Here is a 27,978-nt window from a genome sequence, read left to right as displayed (position 1 = left end):
GAGGAGCGCTGCTCGCTTAGCGTTTCTTTTTCTTTTTTTTTCATGTGACCGAATGAGGTCATGAAAAGGCGGGCCAAGTGGGAGCGAGTGGCCGCCGAGGAGAGGTGAGTCGCGAGGCAGGCTGGTCGTTCTTGGGGTCCCCGGAGTTGCTTTCCACGCGCTTCGTATTCGCGGGCCGGAGAAACGACGTTTCTGCGAAGGCGCAAGAAGACTTGAGCCTGCTTGAAACCCGGGGGGGGGGGGCGGGCTGGCTGCGCCTCGGGGCTCTTGCCCCCCCCCGGTTCCTTTCCAGAGCGCGCTTGAGAAACTTCCTTCCTCTTTTGCTCCGCTTCCAGCTTTCATCTCTTAGTGCCTTTTTTTCCCCCCACTGATCCCTTTCGGCCTGGTTTCCTGTAAACAACCTCTGCACAACAGTATTTAGACTAACCTAGTTTACTCAAAGGTATAAGCCAGGGATCTTCAAACTTGGCCCTTTTATGACTTGTGGACTTCAACTCCCAGAATTCCTCAGCCAGCTTTGCTGGCTGAGGAATTCTGGGAGTTGAAGTCCACAAGTCATAAAAGGGCCAAGTTTGAAGACCCCTGGTATAAGCTTTCCTGACCCACAACTTGGTTCAGGGCTACCCAGACCTCTCTCCCTCTGATGTTCAGGCCAACTGGGAAGATCTCAACGATCCCAATGGGTGTTTTAACACATGACACCGGTCAATTGATAAAATGCTGGTAATCTGTTTTACGTGTGACCTACATAACCACCCTGTCTTCTCTCTTTCACCATAGCTCAGTTTAAAATCCTACCTCAGTTTACCTGTCCATGCATCTGATCACATAAACGTATGAATATAAACAGTTTCAGTCTAAAGTGCTACCAGGCCCTTTCTGATTTTTGGATACCATAACGCACCTTTCTTCTTACAATGTCGGCAACTTTTACAGTCAGCTTAATCAGACTCATTGCATAAAAGACTTTGTGGCTTTTCTAATCCATTCATTTATGAATAGAAATGTGCTATGTAACCAGTGCTGATGGTAGCGGTAAAGTCTGTATTTGCAGCAAAAGTCACAGAGGCGTGGATGATATTGTTAAAAACGGATGGATTTTTATGGCTTCAGTTTTCAAGGAGCGCTGTCCATTTCATGCGGTGTATGAAGTGTGAATCTTAATTACAGGGAAGAGGGGACAAGTTGCAGAATATTTAAATTGCAAATGATACGAAAAAGATCAGAGCACTTCTTCATCAGCAATCAACACCCAGATGAGCAGAGATTAACACCAAGATTAATATTAGACCAACAATTAAGAAGCAAGCCATAGGCAAAGCACAGAGCTGCCAAACAAGCTAAAAGTAAGCAACCCAAAGAACCACCAAGACCACTCCCACTTATACTGACAGGGCAAGCCATTAAAATATAAAATGAGAGCAAACCACACTCTTTAATAGCACTGATGATGTTACTAGTTTGGGTAATGAAACATCTGCAATAAAATAACTAAGCTCAGGAATCACCAAAGACCCATCACAAATAACATTGTCCTGCTCTTTAACTTTTTCAGAACAATGAACACATCTGTCAAGTATTTGGGAGAGAAGCAAGCTCCTAGATAGAAAAAATATCTGAAGACAGTACAGGTAGTCCTCAACTTACAACAATTTGTTTAGTGATTCCTCCAAGTTACAATGGCACCGGAAAAAGTGACTTAGCATCGTTTTTCACACATACAACCTTTGCAGCATCCCTATGATCATACGATCAAAATTCAGACACTTGGCAACTGACTCATATTTCTGATGGTTGTAGTGTTCTGGGATCATGTGATCACCTTTTGCAACCTTCTAACAAAATCAATGGGAAAGCCAGATTCACTTAACATGTTACTACCTAATAGCTGTAGTGATTCAGTTGTGGCACAAAAAGTCGTAAAATAGAGCAAAACTCACTTAACAAATGTTTCACTTAGCAACAGAAATTTTGGGCTCAATTGTGGTCGTAAGTCGAGGATTACCTGTAATGTTTATATCGGCATAAGTAGCCAATCCTGTCTTCATGTGTTAATCAGCCTACAAGTGAAATGTATAATCCAAGTATTCTTCCAAAATTGCAGGTTACGATGAAGCTTATAATTCTAGAAAATTACAATGAGGCCAGTGAATGGGCTGCAAAATACATTAGGAACAGAATAATCCAGTTTAATCCAGGACCAAATAAATATTTCACTCTTGGACTTCCCACTGGTAAGTTACAAACCCAAGTTCATAGGAGGTAAGCTATGGAGTCATAATTTACTCTGGTCTAATTCAGATAAAAGACTGTCTCAATGGTATTATGATCAAGCCGTCATTCTTTACACAGGATGTTTGTCACAAATGATTATTAGATGACTAATTCTTTTGAAAGCAGTTTTGTTTTCTTAAATTTAGAAGAAAAAACTTTACATGGAAATAATCTATCAAGAGCTCGCAATTTTGTTTCAACTCATGGACATTTAATTGGGATTCAAATTCAGTAGACTTACATATACTTTACTCCTGGAATACACATATCTGTCATGAACATTCTCACCATTAGATGCCTGTAACAAATCTGGCCAGTTACAAGATACTTTGCTAATGGGCTGAGCAGACTACATATTTTTGACACCTAAACTTGATAGATCACTAAATAGTAAAAAATAAAATATCTACCCTCCATACTATTTTCATCATAATAACAATGCTTGCATTGCTATAATGGTACATGGAATTAGATGTCTTTTTAATTTAATTTTTAACCCCCTATTCCCAACAAAGGTCCACTGTTAATCACTCCTGGGACATGTTCGCTTTCTCCTCCATAATATATAATAATTTACCTCAAGCCATACTCTGTGCTGTTTATTGGAAATGAATTTGGAATGACATGTATTTTTCAAAATGCATGTGCCTATCTTTTCCAACAAGGACACCATACTATGAGACATGTTGAAGTTTTCCTTTTCCTTTCATTTTTTTTAATGTGCAATCATGTTTGATTTTCAGAGATTGTCTGGCCAAGTCCTGTAGTTTTGTTGGCAAGATTTTTCAGAAATGGTTTGTCATTGACTCCTTCCTAGGGCTTAGAGAAAGTGACTGGCCCAAAGTTACCCAGCTGCCTTCGTGCTGAGGGCAGAACTAGAACTTATAGTCTCCCAGTTGCTAGCCTGATGTTTTAACTATTGCACCGAATACCTCCCATAAAATCTAATAATTTAATATTGGGCGTTAACTGTTGTTTCATTTCCTTGGTTGCTGTTGATTGAAACAAAGGGCCCTGTGCTGATGTGCACTGTCAGATTAATAAAGTTTATTGTAATTAAGAAACAGAATGAGATTGTTTTTTCTCTGGCCCTCTTTTTTCTGGATCACTGTGTCCTTTACCACTACCTGTTAGTTTAATTATTCTCTTGTGTTGAAATATTGAATCCTACCTATGTTTGGGTATCCTACTACATTTGGCCATTTATCATTTGCATAGTAAAGAATTCATTCAGTAGTAACACTGATCCCAAATTCCTATCTACTACATCATTCCATAGGCGATATAAAAAGAATTATATCCATTCCATGAATTACATGATGAATACATGCATTCATCAGCAATCCTTTGAAGAATGCTTCACCATTAGCAACAAAGAAAGGTGCACTGGCAGTGGATGCCATTGCCGTTTTGAAGACCTTGATGAAGCTGTCCCTGAGCTGAAGAACATGTTTAAGCCATTGCTTCAGTAGTCACATAAAACATTGCAGTTCTCGGTTAAATGTTTTTTTTTTGTGTAGCACAGTATTCATTTTCATGGGTTGTGTATTGCTTTCTTGTCTCTAGGAAGTACCCCATTAGGATGTTACAAAAAACTGATTGAATATTATAAGAATGGAGATCTCTCTTTCAAATACGTGAAAACTTTCAATATGGATGAATATGTAGGTGAGTCATCTTCACATTCAGAGTTGTACGGAGGTGTCATCTTTTGTACAGTATTTCTTGTCAATAAATTTTCTTTATTGTATACAGGTAAAGACAAACTTATTTCTACATTGTAGTTTGCCAAGTCAAAACCTGAGCTGTGAACCATAAGCTCATATCATCTTTTAGCAGTAACCCATCTGAGCAGAAGAAAACCATTTTCCTAGCAAGTATACAGATGATAGTACTAATCTACTTTAAAGAACTGTTGTGTGATTATAGAAAGTAATTATAAAATATAATTATTGAAAATATAAGCTTCTGAATATTTCTCTTTAAGGTATCGTCTGTGGAAAAACAACAGGCAGGCAAATGAGTATCCAATTGTAGTAGGAAGAAACAAAGCACATGAATGGTTAACTCAGACTAGGCCACCTAAGAACCTTCAAAATATCTGGAGGATAAGAAAGATGCTGAGCTGACTCTTTTTGATTCTACCATTTCCAGACTCATGTAAGAAGAAGGCTGGGATGTTTCTTCTCTCTGATTCCGGTAAAAATGGTTGAGGGACAGGTTGAGAAAAAGACTTGCTCTTTTTCTCCTGCCCAAATTGGTTCTGCGGCAATTTCTGAGAAGCAATTGCTTTTTATAGGATGCAACTATAGTTGTTCAAGCCAGGTTTAGAGTAGGAAGCTTGTAGGAAGGATTGCTTTGTATTGCCACCTTAATCGTGGTGGGAAATAGATTGCATCATTATTATTTTTATATTTTTAAGTATACGTATAAGAATTTTCACAGCCTAGGTTTTGAGTCGCCAAACTACAGTGCAGAAATAAGTTTGTTAGTCTATCCTAAGGCATGACATTTGTGCATCAAGTTCTGAGTGCATAGCTAGCAGCCGCTCTATAAGAGCTCAGCAAGGTATCTTTCCCCGCTTGATCAAATCACTTTTAACTGGAGTTGCTAAACCTAAAACCTTCTGCATATAGAACAGGTAGTTTTCCTATGGTGTTATAGCTGTTGTAGGCTGTCCTTTTCAATATTACGGATGGAAAGATGAGATATAAATAAATGAACTAAAAGCAATCACATGCTAACATGTTATTCTGTTAGGTCTTCCAAGGGAACATCCAGAGAGTTACCACTCCTTCATGTGGAATAACTTCTTCAAGCACATTGACATCTCTCCTGATAACACTCATATTCTGGACGGGAATGCAGCCGACTTACAGACAGAGTGTGATGCATTTGAAGACAAAATAAAAGCAGCTGGAGGAATAGAACTCTTTGTTGGGGGTGAGTATTTAAAAGCATTGGAAGCAGGAGTGAGTTTATGGCGGGGGGATTTATAAAAGGTTTTAGACTACTTCAAAAACACCCAATTTTCAAGGGAGATATTTTTGATGCTGCAACTTAGATTAAAATATCACATGATATACATCAAGTGCTATAAAACAAGTCTTTGTGAACAGGCTTGTGATCATATTTCAAGCTAAGTTTATCTCTTTAACGTTTCTCAGAATTAAACTCAAAAAAGAAAACAAGGATAACATAGCAAGAATAGGTTTTTTAGAGAGAAAAAATTGAACAAATGTATAAACAAGATGAGTCGGAAATAAACTGGATCTTGTTCAAAGGATGATGCAGGTACAACCAGATAAGGCCATAATACTGATACCATTTGTGGGAGGATTTGTTACGGAAATTGTTGTAGTGATTGAAGTACTATACTGGCATCAGGGAGATCAATCTGAAAATTCATGGAGGTTCACTATTTGACTCTCACCCCAACCTGCTTCCCAGGATTGTGAGGAAAAATAAGACAACACTGCCTCGAGCTCCAGAATAAAGGGCAATATGTAAAATTAATTAAATGAGATGTTATGTGGCATCAGGGAAGATGGAAGTTTTGTATTGGCCATGAGACTAAACTTTAATGAGGCAGAAATTTGGTATATTGCATGTGGATATAAAAGTCCTTTTGTGAGTCTCTTTGGTGTTGAATATCTGGAAAGGTTCTGTGATTGTGAGCTTAACCCTGAATTTGGAAATTCATTTGTCTGGAAAAAAAACATTTATTGATAAATTATAAGCTTAGTTGAAAATTGCTACAGCAGCCAGAGCTACATTGATCTGCATCTTTATTTCTACTAGTAGTTCTAGTCCTCTTTCCAGAATTTTTGCTAATTTCTGTAAGACAATGTTCTCATGCTAGATGTTTGGCAGTATGAAAACATTTTGACAATTATTGTCTATGTCGGGGCAGCCAACCTTGGCTCTTTTATGACTCGTGGACCTCAACTCCCAGAATTCCTGAGCCAGCATGGCTGGCTCAGGAAATCTGGGACTTGAAGTCCACGAGTCATAAAAGAGCCAAGGTTGCCTACCCCCGGCAAATGCTATGGGCTAAAAAAACATTCACAGCCATCTGTTTAAACAATGCACTTACTATCCTGAGGTACTTAATCCTAAGTCATATTTACTGTTTACCACTGATCAATCAATTATAATAATGTCAATGATTTTCCCTACAGGTATTGGTCCAGATGGTCATATTGCCTTCAACGAACCAGGGTCAAGCCTGGTGTCCAGAACTAGAGTGAAGACATTAGCTATGGACACAATATTGGCTAATGCTAGATTCTTTGAGGGTGACCTTTCCAAAGTGCCCACAATGGCTCTCACAGTTGGAGTGGGTACAGTCATGGATGCCAGAGAGGTTAGAAGCCTAATAGTTACTTATAGAAAAGAGGCAGAAGTGAGATAGGGAACGAGCCCGTTTGTCTGAAAAGAAGAATTCTGGCTTATTCTGTGTTATAGAATACTGAACTTGGAAAAGACTGTTAGCCATCAAGTCCAATGCCTTCTCAGAACAGGAATCTAAAATAAAGTGTTCCCTATAATTCACTGTGCAGCCCCACTTGAGTAGATCCAGCAAAGTGGAGCTCATTTCAATCATCATCTACAATATCAAACCGCTCCTACTATTGGGAAGTTTTCCTTACATTTTCAACCACAACCTACCTTCCTAAAACCGGAATCCTTAATTCTTCTCTTTTTCAATTCCTGGAAAATGGGAGAATCTTTATCTTCTGTGCTATATCCTCTCACGTATTTGAAAAATGCTATTATATGTCCCCACTGGCCATCTTTTCAAGGTCTGCATTTCCATTTATTTTTAACTTTCTACATAGGACTTTCTAATCTCCTGATAATCCTCACTGCTCTTTAAATCTGTTGCAGTTTGTTGGAATGTGTGTTGGTACTTAATATGGGGGTATATTTCTTTCAAAACAAATCCTTTCCTATTTAGGTATAGGTCCTGTAATGTGTTAAGGTTCTAACTGGTGCATGTTAACAATGTATGTGAACACTGAGCATGGTCCACAATTTAGAGAGGGAATTTCCTTTGGCCCATTTCTCTGCTATTTGTAGTGTAGGATTTAAACTGACCATATGCCTGGTGATGACTATAAATGAACTTTTCTGATATTCCAAAACTTTTTTTTTGTTTAATTGCAAGTTTTGTTTTCTGTTGTATAATAAAGGAAGTTAAATCTATGGAAGATAACAAACTTACCAATCATGTAGTACTTGGTTAGAACACAAAGCCTCTGAATGGAATTTTGCTGTTTTACAACATCCCAAATAAAAAGCTAAGTATATAAAATATTAGATTCATTATAGTATTATGTAGATATTGTAGGTAGTCAGTTAATACACTGGCACAATTTTTAGGACCTTGGAAATAAAGCAGGGATTTTGCAGACCTCTTAAAGGCTTCTGAAATGATTACTTATATCTCAGCGTATTGTCATTGTTGGTAGATAAGGGCAAGAGAATTGATACTCATCCTGGTTTTTTTTCCTGATTTCCATTTTTACTGAACTGATTAGCTATAACTAGTTTGGTAAGTCTGTTAGGCAAATAAATTTGCCAGCTTCTAATTCACCAATGTTTTATTAGTCCATCTGTTCTTGCATAGTAACACAAGAATCTTGGAGAAATATCTTCTACTTAAAGGACACAGACTCTGTACAATTCATAAATTAGCTCCTAGTAGAACTACAGATTATAAACTGAAATAACTAAAAGTAACCTCCCTTTTACAAGCATGTTATAGATAGATCATGGAGCGTTCCTTTTGCTTTTAATCTTAATATTTTTTCCCAGATTTTCTGTAAAGTAGAATTCTACATAGCTCTAATGGTTACAACATCTTCTCCGTTGAATTCTCTTGAAAAAGTTCTGATGTTGATAAAACATCATTGGATAACTTACTTCTTTTTGTAAATATTAGTGTCCTAGACCATCTAGTTCTCCTTTTTCCCCAACCTGAAATAGTTGAGAATACCAAGGACCATTTAGTATTTATGTTGCTTGCCATCAAAAGCCTAATTGTGTTTCCTGTATGTCTTGTCATTCAGGTTATGATTCTGATCACCGGAGCCCATAAAGCATTTGCATTATACAAAGCAATTGAAGAAGGGGTGAACCACATGTGGACTGTTTCTGCATTTCAGCAACATCCACGAACCATATTTATATGTGATGATGATGCTACTCTGGAGCTTAAAGTAAAAACTGTGAAGTATTTTCAAGGTACGAGTGTTGTACGAATCTAAGAAATAAGTTTATAATTATTTAGAATACATAGCTGCATTAGTGCAGCAGTGGTGTTTGGCAATTCACATCTACAAATCATGTTGCAAAAATCCTTCATGAACCTGGTACCTCTTTTGGCCACAGTTAAAATGTTGTATTAGGAGTGCAAATACGATTTGGGACTGTTATGCTTTAACTGCCAGGAGTACCTTGGAAGATTTTAACTTGTAAAGCAAACTTGTCTTATTGGTTTCTCCATTATTTCTTAGCATCAGAGGTCATTTCCTTATTGAATAGTTCCTCATAAGTCTGTAGTTGCTTTTGGCTTATTTAGATTAACATTTTCAGCATTGCCCTTCCATCTTCCCCTTTTTTGGAAATCGGATTCTTTATTTTCTCAACCTGTTCATTTTTGCCATTTTAAGTGAAATGCTTGTATCTTTTATCCACCCACACCCACCAAGCATATCTTCTCTTTTAATTATTCTTGAGCCAGAATTTGGTGGAAGGGAAGCTTTAAATAGATGAAAAGATAAGGAAAAACAGCAATGTGTAAAATGCATAAAAAAGAAACAAGGGGCTATTTGTGCCAACTCTCTAGTATTGTGTATAACAATTCCAGTAGAGATGTTGGTGAAAGTTTATTTATTTATTATTTTTATTTATTAATTTAATTTCTATACCGCCCTTCTCCCGAAGGACTCAGGGCGGTGTACAGGGCAATAAAATGCAATAAAAATGCAATATAGAAAAGTTAAAATGAGAATTAAATAGAATAGCCCAATTGCAATAAAACGTTAATTAAAATTACAATTAAAATACCCCAAACCCATCAGACCAGGCCGGCTTGTTCAAATAGGTGAGTTCTACTGAGCCACCACAATCATTTTCTTGTATCCGACAATGAACAACTAAATATCTGCAGGAAGATGTAAACAGGTATGATGTTACCAGATTTCTAAAACTATTGCTGGCTTCTCATTATTATGCTCAGGTGCTGCTTTTCTTAGCCGGCACATTAATAGTCATCTTTACTGTTAATGAAGGAGCTTGCAGGGGGTTGTTTATAAAATAGTCTCCTCAATCGTTGTCAGCCTTGGAACTGAAGTTCAAAATACTGTGTCTTTTGATTCCGCTTCATTCTGTTAGCGATGGGAAATATAGATATCTATTCATATTATTATATACTTTGGAGTGCTAGAGAATGGTATGGGTGGGGCACGACATATTCTCCTAGCTAAATGATCCTCAACATTTTGATTACCGTATGTTAGATTTGTATCTTGCCTTTTTTCCCCTGCAAGAGTTCAAAGTAGCTGTCACAATGTTTTCCTTGGTTATTCCTCAAATAGTAACCCTTACAAGGTAGTCTGGGCTGGGAGATACCAGGAGAACTAAAGTAATCCAGAGTGTTTCCATGACTGAGGGACTTGTTGAACTTAAGCCTATCCAGCCCTAGTCGCATGTCTAATCCGTTCCTTCACACTGGTGCTTTATCTTACAACAGGGGTAGGCAACCTCGGCTCTTTTATGACTCATGGACTTCAACTCCCAGAATTCCTGAGCCAGCTTGGCTGGCTCAGGAATTCTGGGAGTTGAAGTCCATGAGTCATAAAAGAGCCGAGGTTGCCTACCCGTCTTAGAATATAAAGATTGCATTTTCCTTTTCTAGACACAACATCCAAAAACACTGGAAGGAGAAGAATTAAAAACAGAGGACGTTGTAGTGATGCTAGTCTGCATCAGAAAGAAACAGTCATCCGTTTTTGTCAAACGGAATCAGCGTCGGGGAAGGCAGATAAAACAAAGGCAGATGCCTCTCCCTTTCCAGAATGAAAAAAAGCTATTAAAAAAAAAGTCAGAACACTGGGGAAATGGAGAAATTGATGTGCCTGACTTGGCTGCATTATCTCCCCAGGGTGCCAGTTTTTAAGAAATCACGTTTTGCTTTTAATAATTTACTGCAAAAAATGAAAGAGGGTGAAACTAAGCAATAAAGCAAGTTTTAAAAAAAAGAATGCATATTTATAGATACATACCCATTTCCTCTGAAATTCAGGCTATATCTTAAAAAATAGATACAAGCAGGTTAATTTTTGGGGGGGGGGGCTCTGTGCTTCAGTCCAGTATTTCTTGTATCTTTGTACAGGCTCCGTGACTGTATGTACTTCATTTTGTATGCATATATCAACAAACACATTTTTTCTAAACTCTTTTTGACATTTTTTACATGAGGAATTTTTGATGCTTGGTAAATCTTGAACCCTGTGGACTCTGTAATAGATAAAAGTGCTGGTTTGTGGTCTTCTGAATTGGTTTGATAAGGTTAATATTCTAACCTTTAAAGTGATTTTATATTAGGGGTTTTGTTTAACAAAGTTTTGTTTTTCTGGATCTCAATAGATTGTCCTATGTCTGGTATCCCTAATCATGTCTCTATTTTCTGTTAAGTGGTGCTGTAGCCATAATTTTATTATTTCATTTTTATATGCCAGAAATAAAGCCACCTGTGGGAGTTCCTCCTCCCAGTGCACACCCTTGCACATACAAAAATGATAGCATACCAGGTTAGACATCTTCTTGGAATATGGGTGATGTAGTAGGAACTATCAAGTTGCTGCTGATACCAAAGTACAATAGGCAGGGTTTTGGGACGAAAGTTTGAAGTATCCAGCCCACTATCCCACAGATTCAAGTATACTTGGTACAAGGGTAAGTTATTACTTGATAAAACATGACATTTATACAAGCACTGAACTGTTTTTGTTTCATGTAACCAGGGTTGATGCTTGTTCACAACAAACTTGTGGAGCCTCTATACAGCATGAAAGAAGTTGGAGCAGAAAGTCAGTCTGAAAAAGCTTACAGTGACTAGCCTCTCTGAGCAACTGGCTAAATCCATCTTTCTGGTATCATTACAAGAAGTTGGTGAAGAGCAAACTTTCCATATACAAAGTACAGTATTGGACTCAGTTAGTGAAAGGCATCTTTTTTTTTCACCAGGTGCAGGAGTAAGAGTGGATGCAACTGCATCAAGCAATTTCAAGTACAGTAATTCAGGGCTAATTGCACATTGGTTCCCCACTGTTTTAAGAACTTAGACCAAATGAGGTAACAGCAACCTCGTTTTCTAAAAATATGGATGTAAGAATTTCCAGGATGGAGATTTTAACATTAGATTATGTGGAGGGGGGGAAATCTGCAGGCTATGGACTTTTCATTAATTTTTGCATATTAAACACACAAGTGATTATAAACAATTTGGGGTGTATTTATTTTGTAAGAATTGGATTTCATAAAAATGTTGCCTTTTCAGGAATTAAAAAAAAAGCACTCTTTCACCTCAATGCTTAATGTGGAAATATCAGACTTCTCTAAAGTGGTACAATTATATATTGTGGGGAAACCATCCCCTCTTGGTTCTTGTTCTCCATTATTACCCAAGTCACCTTTTCCCAATCTGATGTACTTTTGCTAGAAATTCTGTGAATTATAATTCAATCCAGAAGATATTACAGTAGGAAGCTTCTAAGTGCAGAAAGACATACTGCTCTCTTCCTTCTCTGTACTCTTAAGTGGCCAGTAGAAGGCTTTCCAATTTGTAATGGAAGTTGAAGTACATTTATCTATAAAAACCAAAAAGTTGGTAGGAATATTGTATTTCCAACTTCTATATATATAAAACCATAGAGTTCATGCTTAACACACTGCAGATAAGAAGAGCAGACAATCTCGTCACCCTGGCCTAAAATTATTTCTTCCTGATCTCCTCTGGGCTTTTTTTTTTTTTTTTTTTTTGCAAATTTGAATGTCGCAAACAGGAGAGATGATCAAACAATAGATTTTTCCAAGAACTGACCTGCCAACTGACCTCCAGCAGTACTGTATTTTTGTGGAAACTGAAGGATAGATACAAAATGACGGTTATAGCTAAAGGCAGCCATTTGCAAATATCTGTTTCTCAGATAAACTAATAAGGCCAGAACACCAGTAATTTGTCCACAAATGTGATAGGGTACTGTAGATGCCTCAAAGTACAGACATGTTATTTGCACCTACTATCTTCTTTTTCATTGAACCTTGCCTTTTAAACTCTTCTCTATCCATATCATGATAATCAGTATCCAAGAAACTTAGGCAGCATCTTATCCATGCTAACATGATAAAGTGTTCAGAATTTCAGGGCCTGGAGAAATGACAAGTTTCTACCATACACTTTGCTCCTTGGACAAGGACAGCAAACAATTGCTTACATTCCACTGCTTTCCACTTGGAACAGTTTTAGTGATAATGGTGCTAACTAAAAAAACCTGAAATTTTAATGTGCATCTTTAAATATTCAGTGCTTTTCAAAATTAAAAAATAATAACCATGAAAATATTGTTAGCGAGCAAAAGCAGTTTTCCAGATAAATCTGAGCTGATTTCTGTGTCTCATCTATCAATAATCAAAGTAACTCGAACATGCATGGCACATCTTCATTTCTTTAGCTTTTGATTCTGGCTAAAGATAATCATCCTCTTCATTCCAAAATTATTCATCAATTTCCATCATTTGAAATAGCCTGAAAGACAGGGAAATGGAGTTAAAACCAAGAAAATATTTTACCAACATGGTAACAACTCATGCACATATTTCTGTGAAAAGCTCCTGTCCAAAAGAGTAACAGAATCACGTAGCAAAACTAAGAAAGTTCTTTTTCAAAACTGGATTTCTACACAACTATGCAGATTTGCATTGTTCTTTTATTTGTAAGATCAGAAAATAATGAACATGCTGTTAAAAAAGAGACTACTCTCCACTTTCAGTAAAGAGAATAACCATCTTACTAGTACTCAAGTGATGACATATCAAAAAAATAATGTTAAAAGATCTGTGTTCACAGGAACTGTCAACAACATTGAAATGGAGGGTATAATTTAATACCCAGCTGCTGCTGCTGCTGTGTGTGTATGTGTGTGTGAAAGATACATGCATCACATATTAAAAAGTTACAGGTTTCTAAGTGCCTGGTGATACCATTGTGATGTTGATGGCTCCTATAGCTACTCCTGTGAGGAATGCATCATTTTCCAAACTGTTTTGTGACCCCCGATAGAGGGAGAATATTGTAGCTCAGGGTTGAACTGTGAATCTTTGGTCCTCTTCAACCTTGCTTGTTTTCTTGCAGACATTTTGTTACTCAAAACTAGATAACATCATCAGTGCTCTCAGAATGGTAAGCAGCCCAACCCAAAAAAGCCCAAGACCACTCCCACGAACATCGACAGGGGAAGCCACTAGAACAGGGGTGTTAAACTCAATTTCACTGAAGGCCGCATCAGCATTGCGGTTGCCCTCAGGGGGCTGGGTGGGCGTGGCCTACTGGGTGGGCGTGGCTAGAGTGCATATGGCCTACTGGGTGGGCGTGGCCAGCTCTACATCGTTCGCATCAAGGGGGCCTATGGGGGCCTGGGCAGGAGTGGGACAGATCTGAGGGTCTCTGGCAGAAGGAGGGTCTCTGGGCCAACGCAGCGGGGACCATTCTCTTACTGTTTCCAGAATGGCTTCGCGGGCCACATGAAACCACTTCGTGGGCCGGATCCGGGCCCCGGGCCTTGTGTTTGACATGTCTGCACTAGAATATAAAATGAGAAAAAAACCCATTCCCTACTAATCACTGATGATGTTACCTGATTTGATAATGAAATGTCTGCAAGAAAACAACCAAGCTCAGAAAACACCAAGAATCCCCTTATTTTGTGACATTTTGATTTAGCCAGCTTACTAAAGCTATGGAATTTGGCTTCAGCGTTAGCTTTTGGCATAAACCTAAATACTACAGTGGTATTATTTAAGATTTGATTAAATATTAAATTTTGGTAGGGAATCTGTTGCGATGCTAATGAAAGTATATTGTATTCTGGATCATGCTAAGCCATGGTTTAATCAGTTATTACTGATTAAAACCACACAAGTCACATTATGGATTAGCTCAATGTATGAATCCAGTCTTACTGAATACACTATTTTCCAATGAAAAGTCCCACGTCAAATTTCAAAGCAGTCAAAATAGTTTGAACAATTTTTAGTTTTTGCAATATCATTGCCTCTTGCAGACAAAAAAGGTACACGTATGTCAAAGGTGTTTGTGTTATGCACAATTGTTCAGCAAACTCTTTAACCAGCATGTGGAATAAGCTCCAGACTAAATAGCATTCATTTTATTAAACTGTTGCAGTGTTTTTCAAATTTAGCTGCTTTTAAGTAGCTAAATTAATTCAAATCCTAGAATTCCCCAGCCAGGATGTTGAAGTCCACACATCTTCAAACTACCAAACTTGAAAAATGTTGACCTATTGTTTTGCTTACTTTGTTATAAGAAATCCCAGAGTCTTCTAGAATGCAAACCCTACTAAACTCTGTAAACCCAGACCTACAGTGAAGCTCCATTTTTCTTTCAGTAGAGAAAAAGGTTACTTACAGGTTAAAGCATGGTGAGCCTGGATCATTAAAGTGGTTGTATGGATTTATCCTTGACAAAGCACCCATACAAATCCAACAGAAATATTGCATGCAAGCAGTACACCTCATCCTGTTACAGCCATTTAACTTCTGAAAAAAGGGAAGGGAAAAAGACAATTTGACCTGAAATCTGCATTATAAATGCACTGTACCTTGCTAAATGGGAAATAAAAGATGTAGAGGCTATTCCCTTGTGCTATCTACAACTCAGTATTGCTAACATTGCATTAATTTATGAAACTGCAGTAGCAAATGCTGTCTGACTGCCGTAAGAAAAAGAACTCTGCCTGCCTTTTCTAAATAGCTGAAGCACTAGATGGGATTTTTTACATACAGGTAAGTCCTTGACTTATGACCACAATTGAGCCCAAAATCTGTTGCTAGGTGAGACAGCTGTGAAGTGAGTGTTATCCCATCTTATGATCTTTCTTGCCATGATTGTTAAATGAATCACTGTAATTATTAAATTAGTAACACGGTTTAGTGTTTTATTTTACAAAAGGTGATCACATGACCTCAGTACACTGCAATTGTCATAAATATGAGTTGCCAAAGCGTATGAATCTTGATCATATGACCATGAGGATGTTGCAACACTCATAAGTGTGGAATAACCATCATCTCGCTTTTTTCAGTGCCATTGTAACTTCAAATGGTCGCTAAATGAACTGTTGTAAGTTGAGGACTACCAGTGTTCCATAGTATTACAAAAGTGGAGCTTCAGAAACAACAAAGAAAAATCCATTGCCAACAGTCCTCTATTCTTAGCTGCTAGGAAGTATATCAGCAGAAGTTACGTAAACTGATATGGGAGCTTATGGGTGTATGTGTTTGTGGGTATCTGCGTGTGTATAAAAGACAGGTGTCAAGACTTAATTTTATTATTATTATTTACTAAATTATTATTATTATTTATTAAATTTTTATATCACAAAGAGCAGTATTTGAAAACCAATATAAGAACATTCTCCGGAAACTTTTTCAAACTTTTAAAGTGGCCATTCTTAAACTAAGGAAAGAGCAATTTTACTAAATGAAAACCTTAAGTTCAAAACTGTAATGTATAACCTGTGGAATGAACTGAGAACAGTGAATTGAAAAAGTGAATTTTAATTCCTTTCAAGATTACGTTGTGTTACTGAAAAATGCTTTGTAAATAGTGACTATGAAAAGTGTAGATATATTTCAGTTCTTCTTGGTCTTGTTTAACATTTTTCCAGCAATTCTCAACTAGTTCTATTGCTGGTTACATAATGACCTATCTGGAACAATATATTTGTAGTGTTTTTGTTTCAGTTTAAGACAGGTATTTCTAGCTGTTAAGAAACAGCCTTCTTACCACCTATAGGTTTTTACCACAGGAAAGGGCAATTCAAATCCTGTCATTCCCAACACAACCAAAAACTAATCTATGGAGATGATCCCAGCCTATAGTCAGGATTAGACTGAGCTGCTATTCTAAAAAATTACTGTCCACAGGAATTCAAAGGTGAACCACAATTCTTGCTCCTGAAAAGCTAAACAAACATCTCTTGAGTCTCCAGAACATTTTTTACTCGTGCCCTTCTTTGCTATGATCTCACCTCAATAGGAGTTCCACAGCAGGGACATGATTTGGAATTACATTCTAGCCATTTTTCACTTGCCATCTCCTCTAAGGCCTTTTGAATAACTCTTTTGCCATAGCGTTTCTCCAAAAATTGTTTTGTACTCTCATCTGCTGCAAGATATTCATTGCGTAAATCTGCTAGCTTTTCTGCATAAAGAACAGAAAATGGCATAAAGTCATACAAACATGTTTACAAACATGTTTACCTTTACCTGTTTCACAAAACAAGCGTCATTAGTTTCGCACACTCATGCATTTCAACAAATAACAGTAGTACAAGAGTAATGGGATAGAATAATTTTTCATATTTTTCTTAAGAAACACAATATCAGTATAGGTATCAAGAATTCACTTCATGCAAAAATGCTTTTGCTAGAAGAGTCAAACCTACTAGAATATGTTTTAATAAATAAGACACTCCTTGTGGGAGTTCCATGGCAAGCTGATATCTTCCTAGCTTTTGCTGGTAGCAAAATGGCTTTTATGAGGCGAATCTCAACTAGATGCTGGATCCAACCCAGCATAATTTCTCCAGAACAAAGGAGAGATGGTTGAGTTCTCATGACTTCATGATTGAGAAAACTATTTTTCATGAGTAGACTGCAGAAATTGCCAATTTTAGTTGTCTTATGAGTGGAATGGCTGGGAGTCGGGATTACATCAACTTCATTACATCAGGCTGCTTTGCATAATCCAAAAAAGATATATTTTAAAAACTTTTACAATAAAATTTACACCATTCTTTATGTAGCAAAAGGGTGCTTAGTATTTGGATTTTTGAAAAGTTAACAAGGAATTAATGGGCCAGAGGAATATGAAATTATAGTTTTAAATTATTTGGAAGAATTTCTCATGGATTTTTTTTATTATAAAGATACCTTGAAGGCTGGACACAAGAATCAGAGGACAAAATAAAATGGAGCAGAAATCCTCAGTGCAAAGTTTTGAATTCCTCTGAGCCAAACCTTTGAAAAGAATGGATCAAACGCTTGATAAAATTGACGGACCATATTCTAATAAAGTTTTAAAACAAAATGAGCTGCAATGGATGTCTGTGAAATTAATCTGAAGGGGGATTTAAATGTAATACAAATAGATCTGATGCATGACTTATTCCCTAAAGGAAAGGAAACTATTTTTCTTCTTCCGGATATATAAAAGAACTGTTAAGATTTGGAAGGATTTTATTAGAAGCAACAAACAAAAGGATCAATTTTACTTATCGATACAAAAGAAATCTGTAAAAGTTCTGAAGGATTATTGCTTTGAAACAGATGATCAGCAAACTACCCCTGTAAGTTTTTTTTTTAAATGGTCAAAATAATTTTAAAAACTCAGGAAAGTTTGTAAGATTGGCTTGTTTGACCAGGATTAAAAGAATAAAGTAGTTTATCTGCCCTTACTGGACTTTTGCTGACAAAGATTAATGGATGTAGCATTTGAAAAGTTTTCTTTATCTAAGAGATAAGATATAAGCAGAAAACAGCCTTCTCCTATTTCCCCACCTTTTCTTGTATTTGTGTTTCTATTGTGTTCATATTAACTTTACATTTATAATTCTTAATATTTTTTAAAAAAATATCTTTACTCAGTAAAACCTTCTACAATCCCTGTTCAATTAAAGAAGCAGAGAAATGAAAGGAGAAGAGAAATATCAAGAATTATGTAAGCAGATAGCCTTTAAGAGATAAGATTGGTGTAAGAATCAATGTGTCCCTCTGTAGGTTTCACAACTTGATAAATAAAGGATTCAAGAGTTATTCTGTGAGAATGTTTCCATGGCTGAGAAGAACCTGAGTTTCCTCAGTGCCAGTCCAACATTTTAAAAGCTTACTCTCGCGCACTACACTAGCTCTGTTTATATAAAGTGTAAATATTCAGAGAGCACTGAATGGAAGGTCCTTTATGGTTACTCACCTGCAGTGACTTTACATGGGGAAACTCCATGATAGGTCATTTTACACAAAGTGCAGAATGCGTAATTACATTGTGAACAGATGCCCATTGTGCAAGAAGGATCCTGCATCACTGGGGTTTGGCAGCTTGGACGTGGGCAATAGACTACATCTGCCATCAAATCCAAACTTGACTGAAGCAGCAGGCGGTCATAAAGTGCAAACAGCTTCTCTTCCACCAGTTCTTTCACCTTCAAGGCAAGTGATGAAATACGTTAGAGGATTTTGATATAGCAAGATTTATATTTATGAAAATAATCTGACAGAAGAGTAAAAAGATATTAATCAGTGGAACTACATTTAGACCTATTGCCTTACTGCAGAAGTGCTCCACAATGCATATTTCTAAGGCTTCGCTAATAACAATCTAAAGACTTCAAAGACTTAGAACGGACTCCAGAATATTACTGAATTAAATTGGGGCCAATTCATTATAGAATGTAAAAACATACATTTAACACTAAGCTTAGACCAAAGTTCTAAAGTTATTGAAAAGTTAATTTACAAAATAAAAGTTAATCCAGAAAATAATAAAACCTTTGTCTACTGCAGGACAAACAACCTTATACCTGCCTGTTCTTATAAATTAGGTAAATACCTAATTAGGCACTGGCCTAATTCTTTGGGATCCTAGTTCTGTGGTCATCTCTTTTAAATACTTACAGTATTAGCTGCCAGAATCATTTTAACAATAGAGATAGCCACTACTATAATTGGACATAAATATATCTTTAAGTAAGTCCTCGACTTACAACAGTCCATGTAGTGACCGCTGAAAGCTACAATGGCATTGAAAAAGTGACTTAACTGTTTTTCACATTTACGACCATTGCAGCATCCCCATGGTTACATGATCTCAAAATTCAGACGCTTGGCAACTGGTTCGTATTTATGATGGTGGCAGTGTCCCAGGGTCATGTGATACCCTTTTGCGACCTTCTGACAAGCAACGCCAATGGGGAAGCCAGATTCACTTAACAACCGTTTTACTAATTTAACAACTGTACTGATTCACTTAACTGTGGCAAGAAAGGTGACAAAATGGGGCAAAATTCAGTTAACAAACATTTCACTTAGCAACAGAAATTTTGGGCTGAGTTGCGGTCGTACGTTGAAGACTACCTGTACTAGCTTTCCTTTCTGGAGAATGCCCATCTATTTTTATCCTTCAATGATAGGGCGGGATTCATACCATGTCTGACCCATAACTTTTCTTTTCTTTTACCTGCCCAGGAGTGGCAACAGATGAACACTGAGGTTCTGGACAGTTCAGGCAATGGACCTGTCCATCTTTGATTTGAATTTCAAAATAGTTCTTTAAGCAAATCTTGCAGTACACATGCCTGCAGTCTTTAAAGTCCATACATTCACTTCCCTGTTTTACCGAAAAACAGATATTGCATGTGAACATTTTACAGTTGAATTCCTTCTCTTTTTGGGACTGATCAAAGTCTAAAATTTCCTTAATCAGGATTGACAAAGATTCAACATCCTCTTCAGTAATTGTTCTAGAGGATTCTCCATGTGCTGATGCAGCATCCTGTGTGTCATAGCAAGCACCCTCTTCCTTTGGCTGTTTTTCTTGTTCGGTTATCTCTGGTTCAAAAGGGGAAGTGATATTCAGATAGGCGAGTGTCTCTTCTTTGAGAAATTGCATCCAGGCAAACAGGACTACAGAACCTCTGTTTTCTTCCCATAAATTATCTAGGTTCCTGCAAAGGGCAGTCAGCTGGGGGAGGGGAGGGCAGGGGAGGGGAGAGACAGTTAGAAAAACATTTTTTTCCCCACGAATCTTAAGTCGATATTACTATATCCTTAAAGAAAGCAAGATTTCATGAAAAGAAACATTATTTTAATAGTACTGTAGCCATATTTTAAGCCCCATACAAAGCTGTTATCTGAACATTAGGGACTGCTATACCCATTGAGATAAGACATAACTCCAAAAATTACTTATGTACTATTTCCAAATGAACACGCTATATGAATAATATTAAGGTTTTGAAGTCACAATTGACTTTATAATATAGTTAAAAACAATTCACGAGAAGTTTTAACCCGCATATTATTTTCCCTAGCTAATGTGAATTTTAATTATGATGCTTCCTTTTAGCAGTCTTATTTTGTCTGCAACAAGATTGCCAATCACTCACTAAAAAATATATGCTTGGTCATCCTGGTGGACTATATAAATTACATGCTGTGTAAAAGATCTATGCCAAACCTGAGCCTGAGACAGCCACTTGCAATTGAGAGTGAACAGAGGTGGGGAAGTTGAAGGATAGTCTGCTGGGAATTCAAAATTCAGCACTACTGGAGGCAGAAAGCTTACTGCATATTCAAGCTTGCTGTTTTGAAGAGTCTCTGTGAAATTGCCTGAAACAAAATTTATTTATTTATTAAACGTGTTTGCCGCTCATCTTGCTGCAAGGCAACTCTGGATGACTTACAAATTAACCTGATCACGCAGTTTCCAAGTCATGCTATTTAATTGAATGGTTCAATATTATTTCCATAAAACCTTTCATTAGAAAAATTCCTGAAAACTGTTGCTTGAATTCAGGTACGTTGAGTAAATGTGGCCTCCAAATATAGTTAGATTGCAATCCTCATCCATTTTTTCAATACTGGTGATCTAGACTCGGTCTCATGGGAGATGTTCAGCGACCTTTGGATGCCCATGTGTTGCCATCTCTTTGTATAACACAGAACCACCTGTGTTAGGGTTAGGATTAGTTGTCAATCACTTTCTTACCAATCATGGAAACAGATTCATCACAACTGTCATGCAGAGAAAAGGATCTCGCATCTTCTGTTTCACAGATGGCATATCAAGAAATCTCTGGCTGACTCCTGAACGTTCTGTTAGCCCTCTTCACCCACTTCCAAAATCACTTTCACTTCCATCAAAATCAACTTGGGCTTGGATTTGGGGTTAGAAATACTTTCTTTATTCTTGGATTGGATTACAATGTAAAATTGTCCAAAGTGTGTGCAAAATGTAAATTCCTGCCTTGTGTGTGTATGTATATATTCAAAGAGGTCTCTGAAACATATATACTGAAATATCATATGAACAAACTCCTACATTTTGCACAGAATAACATAAACTGTGCGACTGACTGTGGGAGATAGGTGGTTAGGATGGATGGATGGATAAATAAATAAATGTACTGTATGTATGTATGTATGTATGTATGTATGTATGTATGTATGTACTGTTCCATACTTGGCAGTATTCTACTACAACACCATTCCAGAAAACCAGAATCTAAAAAGGAGTTAGGACTTACCACTCAGAGATACTCTGAAATTCTGAGGCACATCCACGGAGATTCGAGTTTCTCCTCCTTGTACATCTTGTGCTCTCTTGAATTCATCTTCATCATAAATACTTGCCAAAGCAAGAAGTTCATCCTCCTGAGATTCTTTGTCTTCTGAAGACATTTAAACTATCTGTGAATGATAAAACATATTTCTAGAATATGTTACGAAGACCCCGTAAACTGAATAATCTGCTCCAGTCACTAAAGATAGCTCATCATTACTGAAATGGACAGCAGCCACCTTCTGATTTATGATATCTTCTCATCTCAGATAAAGATTCCATAAAACATTCAAAACGCTTTTACTTATTTTAAAAGTTAAACATTGTCTTTAAACCAAATCCATTGCAGTTGGTCTTAACCATGGAATTTGAAACAAAATAACTTCAATCACCGTTTATAAATCAGTTTAGCTTCAATTAATTACACTTAAGGAAGACTAAGGTTCCCATGCTAAACTATATTTAACAGAAATTAAAAGTTTCCAATCTCTTCCTTGCGGCCTGGAGAGGGGAAGAGTTTAAACCCAAGACATATGAAAATAATGATAAACAACTGTCTGTTGTTATGTTTGAACTAGGCCGGGGATAGGCAACCTTGGCTCTTTTATGACTCGTGGACTTCAACTCCCAGAATTCCTGAGCCAGCCATGCCAAGGTTGCCTACCCCTGAACTAGGCTAATCTCATCAGGGATCTCACCTGAAAGCCCCTCTTCTTCCTTATGAAATTCCTCCAGGATCTTTTCCTGTTTCTGATCAGTTCTTCACTGGAGTGTCACCTCTGCCATGAAACACAGTGCCCAGACAAAAAATATTTGGTCCATACAGCATTACTTTAGAAGTTAAATCAAATCTGTAATATTCTCTCAAATCTTTAAGAACTATTAGAATATACATTGTTAATTTAAATAGTTTAGATGGTTTTTAAAAATTCTACCACTACTACAACAGAAGGATTATAGACTGATAGTTAGGACTGGAACCAGCCTGCCTTCCATTGCACAAGCCAGAAAGAGGATTAAGAAAATAACTACAAATCACTGGCAACCTGGATATAAACTGTATTAAGACTGGCTACAGGGCATTGCATGCAAAAACAAGTAGATACAAAGAGAATTTTCCCCCATTCCATCACTCTACTAAACACCTAATTCCCACAGCACTGTCTTATCCCTAAGGATATTTACTCATGTAGTATGGCTGTATTAGCATTACCCTTCTCACCTTTCCTAATACTTACTCCTATTGATATCTTATGATTGTTTGTATCCCATGATTTATGATTGTATCTTATGATTTATGCTTTATCATTTTGTTGCTTGAATGTACCCTGACAGTTTATGCACTGGAGACAAATTCCTTGTGTGTCCAATCACACTTGGCCAATATATTCCATTCCATTCCCATTCCACTCCACTCCATTCTTCAATTAGTTCATCTATTTTTAATTTGTTTTATTTCATGTTCATATCTTAGTTCAAAGCAATTTGCATGACAATTCTTAGAGCCTTTTTGATGGAAAAGGCAAAATTATTTTTAAAAATTAAAACAGTGTTATGTAAAAAAATGAACACATCAGCCTTTGGTATTCTTATCTTTACTAAGTACATTCTGTCCTCTCAATAAATTTCACTTGGCTATTAGCAACTGGGTTGGTATTTCCCGCAACACATGTAATAACTTGGGATGGGTCAACATAGACACCACCACCATCATCTTAACCTTGTCTTGCTCAGCTTGCTAATTAAACTTTTCAAAGTTTAAGTACATTGTACAAAACTGGAATAGCTAGATACAGAAAGCTGGAAGTTGAAGGGAAGTTTAAGTGGGCAGCTTCAGGTTCATACAGACTGAAAGATTCAATGAAAATAGCTAAGGTGTGCAAGATGAGAGGAAAATGATGGCATTAATCACTCAGGGTAATTTAAGATATTGTGTGAATCAAGTCATACTATGGATTGTTTGACCTGTTGTTCTGATTCCGTCATTGCCATTTCTAAACCATAGTTCATGGCATAGTATCTTGCATTGGAAATAGCAATAGCAGTTAGATACCATTTCACAGTGCTTTACAGCCCTCTCTAAGCAGTTTACAGAGTCAGCCTATTGCCCCCAACTGTTCTGAACCAGCCCTCTTCTAACAAACCCCTTATCAGAAAGAAGAGACTGGAGAGCGTCCAAGGCTAAAAGGCTTCTGCCAAGATTTAATTACGCAGTTAACAAAAACACTAGAGCTTGTCTTCTCAAGCGGAAAAGTTGCTTTCAGCAACCAGCCCCTCCCCAAACACTCCTTTTATAGAGCTCAGGGCGTGGTCTCCCTGTGCCTCCTCCCGAGGAGTCCCATAGCCTTTCTTTGTTTGTTCCTGCTCGACTGCCTCCTGCGTCGGGCGTCCTTGAACAGGGCCAGCTGTGGGTCATCATCCTCCGCACTCTCGGGCTCACGCAGCTGAGAAGAGGTCCCCGGCTGAGGACTCTGCAAAGCCTCCAAACCATCATCAGCCGGTTCGTCTCCCTCCTCCCCCTCATCTGAGTCCTCCGATACGTCGGAGCCGGCTGTCGGACCCACAGGCTGGCCCTGAGTCACAACACCAACAATATGGGCCTTCATTTTACGACCTCGGAAGGATGGAAGGCTGAGTCAACCCTGTGCCACTTAGGATCGAACTCCTGGAGTGAGTAGTGAGTTAGCCTGTAATACTGCATTTTAACCATTGTACTACGTCTCTTAAGATCACTTTTCTTGGACCAAAATAGCTTCTCTTCTTCTGTATTCTCTGTTCCCATTCTTATTTCACTTGGAGCAGTGAAGCTATGGTTATTTTAAGCACAGTCTAGACAAGGAATAATGTTATCTGTTAGCATAAAACAATGCACCGGTATAAAAATTATAAAAATTGCAACGGTAAAGATTGAAAAAATAATGGCAAGTATGTATTTGATTTATTCATATATTGCCCTAATGATTCCACTTGTCATCTCTGCTGCTGCTTCCCTAATATCAAAATTATGACTGTTGGTTCCACATGGCAAAGACATGCCTTTCAGCTACATGTGGAGCAATCTTACCTAAAAAAAATATGCAAAAGAAATTTTATTCCACTAAAATAATTTTACTGCTCAAATTATTTTCAAGAGTCCATCAATCACATTTATACAAATGGTTTATTTGTTTGTTTGCTTGTTTGATATGCTGTCCATCTCATCATCAAGTGATTCTGGGCAGCTTACAGTATCAGAAGCAATTAAATGGAAGCATTAAAACACCAAGTCGTAAATCAGAAATGACTAACATTAACACTAAGTTAAATAAAGAACCAGTGAGTAAGCAGGTATGGAGGTGGGACCTTAACTAATCTACTAGCCATTTCCAGAATAGGCCACCCCAATTGGCCGGCAGTTTGACACCTCTGAGGGTAAAGTCTTCCCAAGGGTGAGGTGCAATTGGTATCTTTCTAGTTAGTCACATGATATTTTATTTTCTGAACAATCAGAGAAAACTATACTGTACAACAGACATGTCAAACACAAGGCCCGGGGGCCAGATCTGGCCCATGGTTTCATGCGGCCCACGAAGCCATCCTGGAAACAGTGAGGGAACGGCCCCCACTGCCTTGGCCCTGGCCCAGAGACCCTCCTCCTGCCAGAGATCCTCAGATCTGTCCCACTCCTGCCCAGGCCCCCATAGGCACCCTCGATGCGAATGATGTAGAGCTGGCCATGCCCACCCAGTAGGCCATACGCACTCTAGCCACGCCCACCCAGTAGGGCACACCCACCCGGCCCCGAGGGCAACCTCAATGCTGATGGGGCCCTCAATGAAATTGAGTTTGACACCCCTGCTGTACAAGCTTTTGCTGAAAGCAGAATGATAATAATCCATGTTGTCCACTAAGAATCAAAGAAATATAGTACTTACTTTCTATAGAAAGTACTTTTTCTGGCTATTCTATAAATTTTCATGAATGGCGTTTTTGATAACTAATTTTGGCTTCATACTAACATTTATTAAAATTTGCAAGATGTTCCCTTCCTAAATCTGGTTTACTTGAGAAATTCTTTTATCTATAAAGGAAATGTATGAAAATAGGTGAAAAATATAGGCCAGGAATGGTATGTCACAAATTATTAACCTGTCTTCAGATGTTAGGTTTAATTCATTCCCATATATACATAAGCAGGCTTTGGAAAGTTGCTTTGTTAAAAAAAAACCAACCCAGAAACTTTCTAATTTCCCTAAACTGCTTACAGATTTCATATGCTACTGATCAAAAAATCCTGCAAAGTATCCCTTAAGAGGCTTCAAAAGCTGAAAGCATCAACTCTGTGCGATGGTAGAACTGAGATCTACGTTACCAAAGTTGTAAGATAAAATAGCTGAGAAAAGAAAGAAATAGACCATTTGGTTTTGACCTGGGTCACAACTAATATCCATTCACTGCTGCGGACCCCCCCCCAAAAAAACCCACTTACTACAGGGATCCTCTAAGGCACAGGTCTGCAACCCGCGGCTCCGGAGCCGCATGCGGCTCTTTCAGCCATCTCCTGCGGCTCCCAGTCCTCTGCCATGTGCAGTCCCCCCCAAAAAGTGGGGCTAAAAAAGTTCAACCAATCAATTCAAATATGCAGGGTAGGTGCATATCTTGCCTTGGCTCCACTCTTCAGTCAAACCTTGTTCTGCGCATGCACGCATGTACGCGCATGCACACATATTTTTTGCGGCTCCCAGTTTTTCCTTTTGTGAGGGAACCGGTTCCGAGTGGCTCTTTCACTGTTTCAGGTTGCTGACCCCTGCTCTAAGGTCATCACTTATCATCACTGGAGATTTTTAAGAAGAGGCTAGCTAGACAGTCACTTGTCTGAGACGGTGTAGGTCACAGGTCTGCAACCCGCGGCTCCGGAGCCGCATGCGGCTCTTTCAGCCGTCTCCTGCCAATCCCAGTCCTCTGCCATGTGCAGTCCCCCCCCAAAAAAAGTGGGACTAGAAAAGTTCAACCAATCAATTCAAATATGCAGGGTAGGTGCATATCTCGCCTTGGCTCCACTCTTCAGTCAAACCCTGTTCTGCGCATGCGCGCATGTATGCGCATGCGCACACATTTTTTTGCGGCTCCCAGTTTTTCCTTTTGTGAGGGAACCGGTTCTGAGTGGCTCTTTCACTGTTTCAGGTTGCTGACCCTTGGTGTAGGTTCTCCTGCTTGAGCAGGGGGGCTGGACTAGACGACCTCCAAGGTCCCTTCCAGCTCTGTCCTATTCTAAGGTTCGTCAGAGTAACAAAACATAATTGGCTGTGCGCCATCAAATCGTTTTCGGCTTTTAGAGACCGCATAAGATTTTCTCCATAACAAACAAACGAACAAAAAGCTGTGGAATAAAAGAAACCACGAGAAGCGCCTCGGCTGGAAAAAAAACTTTGGAACCGCCCAAAGAAACCACAAGCAAACGCGGAGCCTTGCCCGGAAAGGCCGAGGCATTTCTTTCCCTTGATATTGCAGAGAGCTCTACAACTCGGAAGAGCACCTTCCGCTTCTCGCAGGCGCTGCCGATCGAGTGACGTCACAGAACCTAAGGCAGGGGTAGGCAACCTTGGCTCTTTTATGACTCGCGGACTTCAACTCCCAGAATTCCTGAGCCAGCATAGCTGGCTCAGGAATTCTGGGAGTTGAAGTCCGCGAGTCATAAAAGAGCCAAGGTTGCCGACCCCTGACCTAAGGCAACAGACCGCCGCCATCCACAACGCGCCTCCAGCGCCGCCTTCCCCTTTGCTCAGCCGGCTCCTGTTCCGCTCCGTCCGCTTCTTTGCTGTACCCCAGCCCCCACCAGCCCCCCCACCGCCGCCCCAAGCCGCATTCAACCCAGCCCCACCCTCGGACCCTTCCCCGCTGACCAGGACATCGCTCCGCAGCGCTGCTCCTCCCCCTCCGCTCGCAAAGCCCGGCCACCAGTTGTTCCGTCTCGGACTGCGGGGGGGGGGGGGGGGAAAGCGAGAGGCAGGGAAAGCGAGGGCGGCGTTTCAGTCTACCGAGGTCATGTGCGTCCGCTGGTTTCCGGTTCGTTTTGC

At 38.6% G+C, this 27,978-nt stretch overlaps 2 protein-coding genes across 5 annotated transcripts; one reads left to right on the top strand and one right to left on the bottom strand.

Moving 5' to 3' along the window:
• Positions 1-11,786, top strand: GNPDA1 (glucosamine-6-phosphate deaminase 1). Of its 3 annotated transcripts, XM_083353585.1 has the most exons (8): positions 14-104; positions 1,556-1,631; positions 2,105-2,234; positions 3,841-3,942; positions 5,035-5,217; positions 6,456-6,640; positions 8,349-8,523; positions 11,307-11,786. In XM_083353585.1, the coding sequence occupies exons 3-8, from the start codon at positions 2,111-2,113 to the stop codon at positions 11,399-11,401; spliced, it is 864 nt and encodes a 287-aa protein (XP_083209711.1). In that variant the 5' UTR covers positions 14-104; positions 1,556-1,631; positions 2,105-2,110; the 3' UTR covers positions 11,402-11,786. The 3 variants fall into 3 exon arrangements, with proteins under 3 accessions (XP_083209712.1, XP_083209711.1, XP_083209713.1); XM_083353586.1 differs by lacking the exon at positions 1,556-1,631 and having other exon boundaries at positions 1-104; XM_083353587.1 differs by lacking the exons at positions 14-104; positions 1,556-1,631 and adding an exon at positions 1,185-1,346.
• RNF14 (ring finger protein 14) lies at positions 9,161-27,978 on the bottom strand. 2 transcript variants are annotated; one of them, XM_083353584.1, is made up of 11 exons: positions 27,805-27,978; positions 22,621-22,701; positions 21,888-22,050; positions 20,819-20,970; positions 19,820-20,323; positions 18,557-18,785; positions 16,614-16,786; positions 14,990-15,120; positions 13,045-13,090; positions 10,566-10,593; positions 9,161-9,668 (listed from the first exon to the last, which is right to left on the bottom strand). In XM_083353584.1, the coding sequence occupies exons 3-9, from the start codon at positions 22,039-22,041 to the stop codon at positions 13,060-13,062; spliced, it is 1,374 nt and encodes a 457-aa protein (XP_083209710.1). In that variant the 5' UTR covers positions 22,042-22,050; positions 22,621-22,701; positions 27,805-27,978; the 3' UTR covers positions 9,161-9,668; positions 10,566-10,593; positions 13,045-13,059. The 2 variants fall into 2 exon arrangements, 1 of the variants encoding a protein (XP_083209710.1); XR_014491310.1 differs by lacking the exon at positions 27,805-27,978 and having other exon boundaries at positions 10,566-10,592; positions 12,386-13,090; positions 22,621-23,308.

Source organism: Vipera ursinii (assembly GCF_947247035.1).
Source record: "Vipera ursinii genome assembly, chromosome: 2".
Classification (NCBI taxonomy): domain Eukaryota; kingdom Metazoa; phylum Chordata; class Lepidosauria; order Squamata; family Viperidae; genus Vipera; species Vipera ursinii.
Note: the sequence above shows the minus strand (reverse complement) of the source record. Positions and strands in the feature narration are given on the sequence as shown.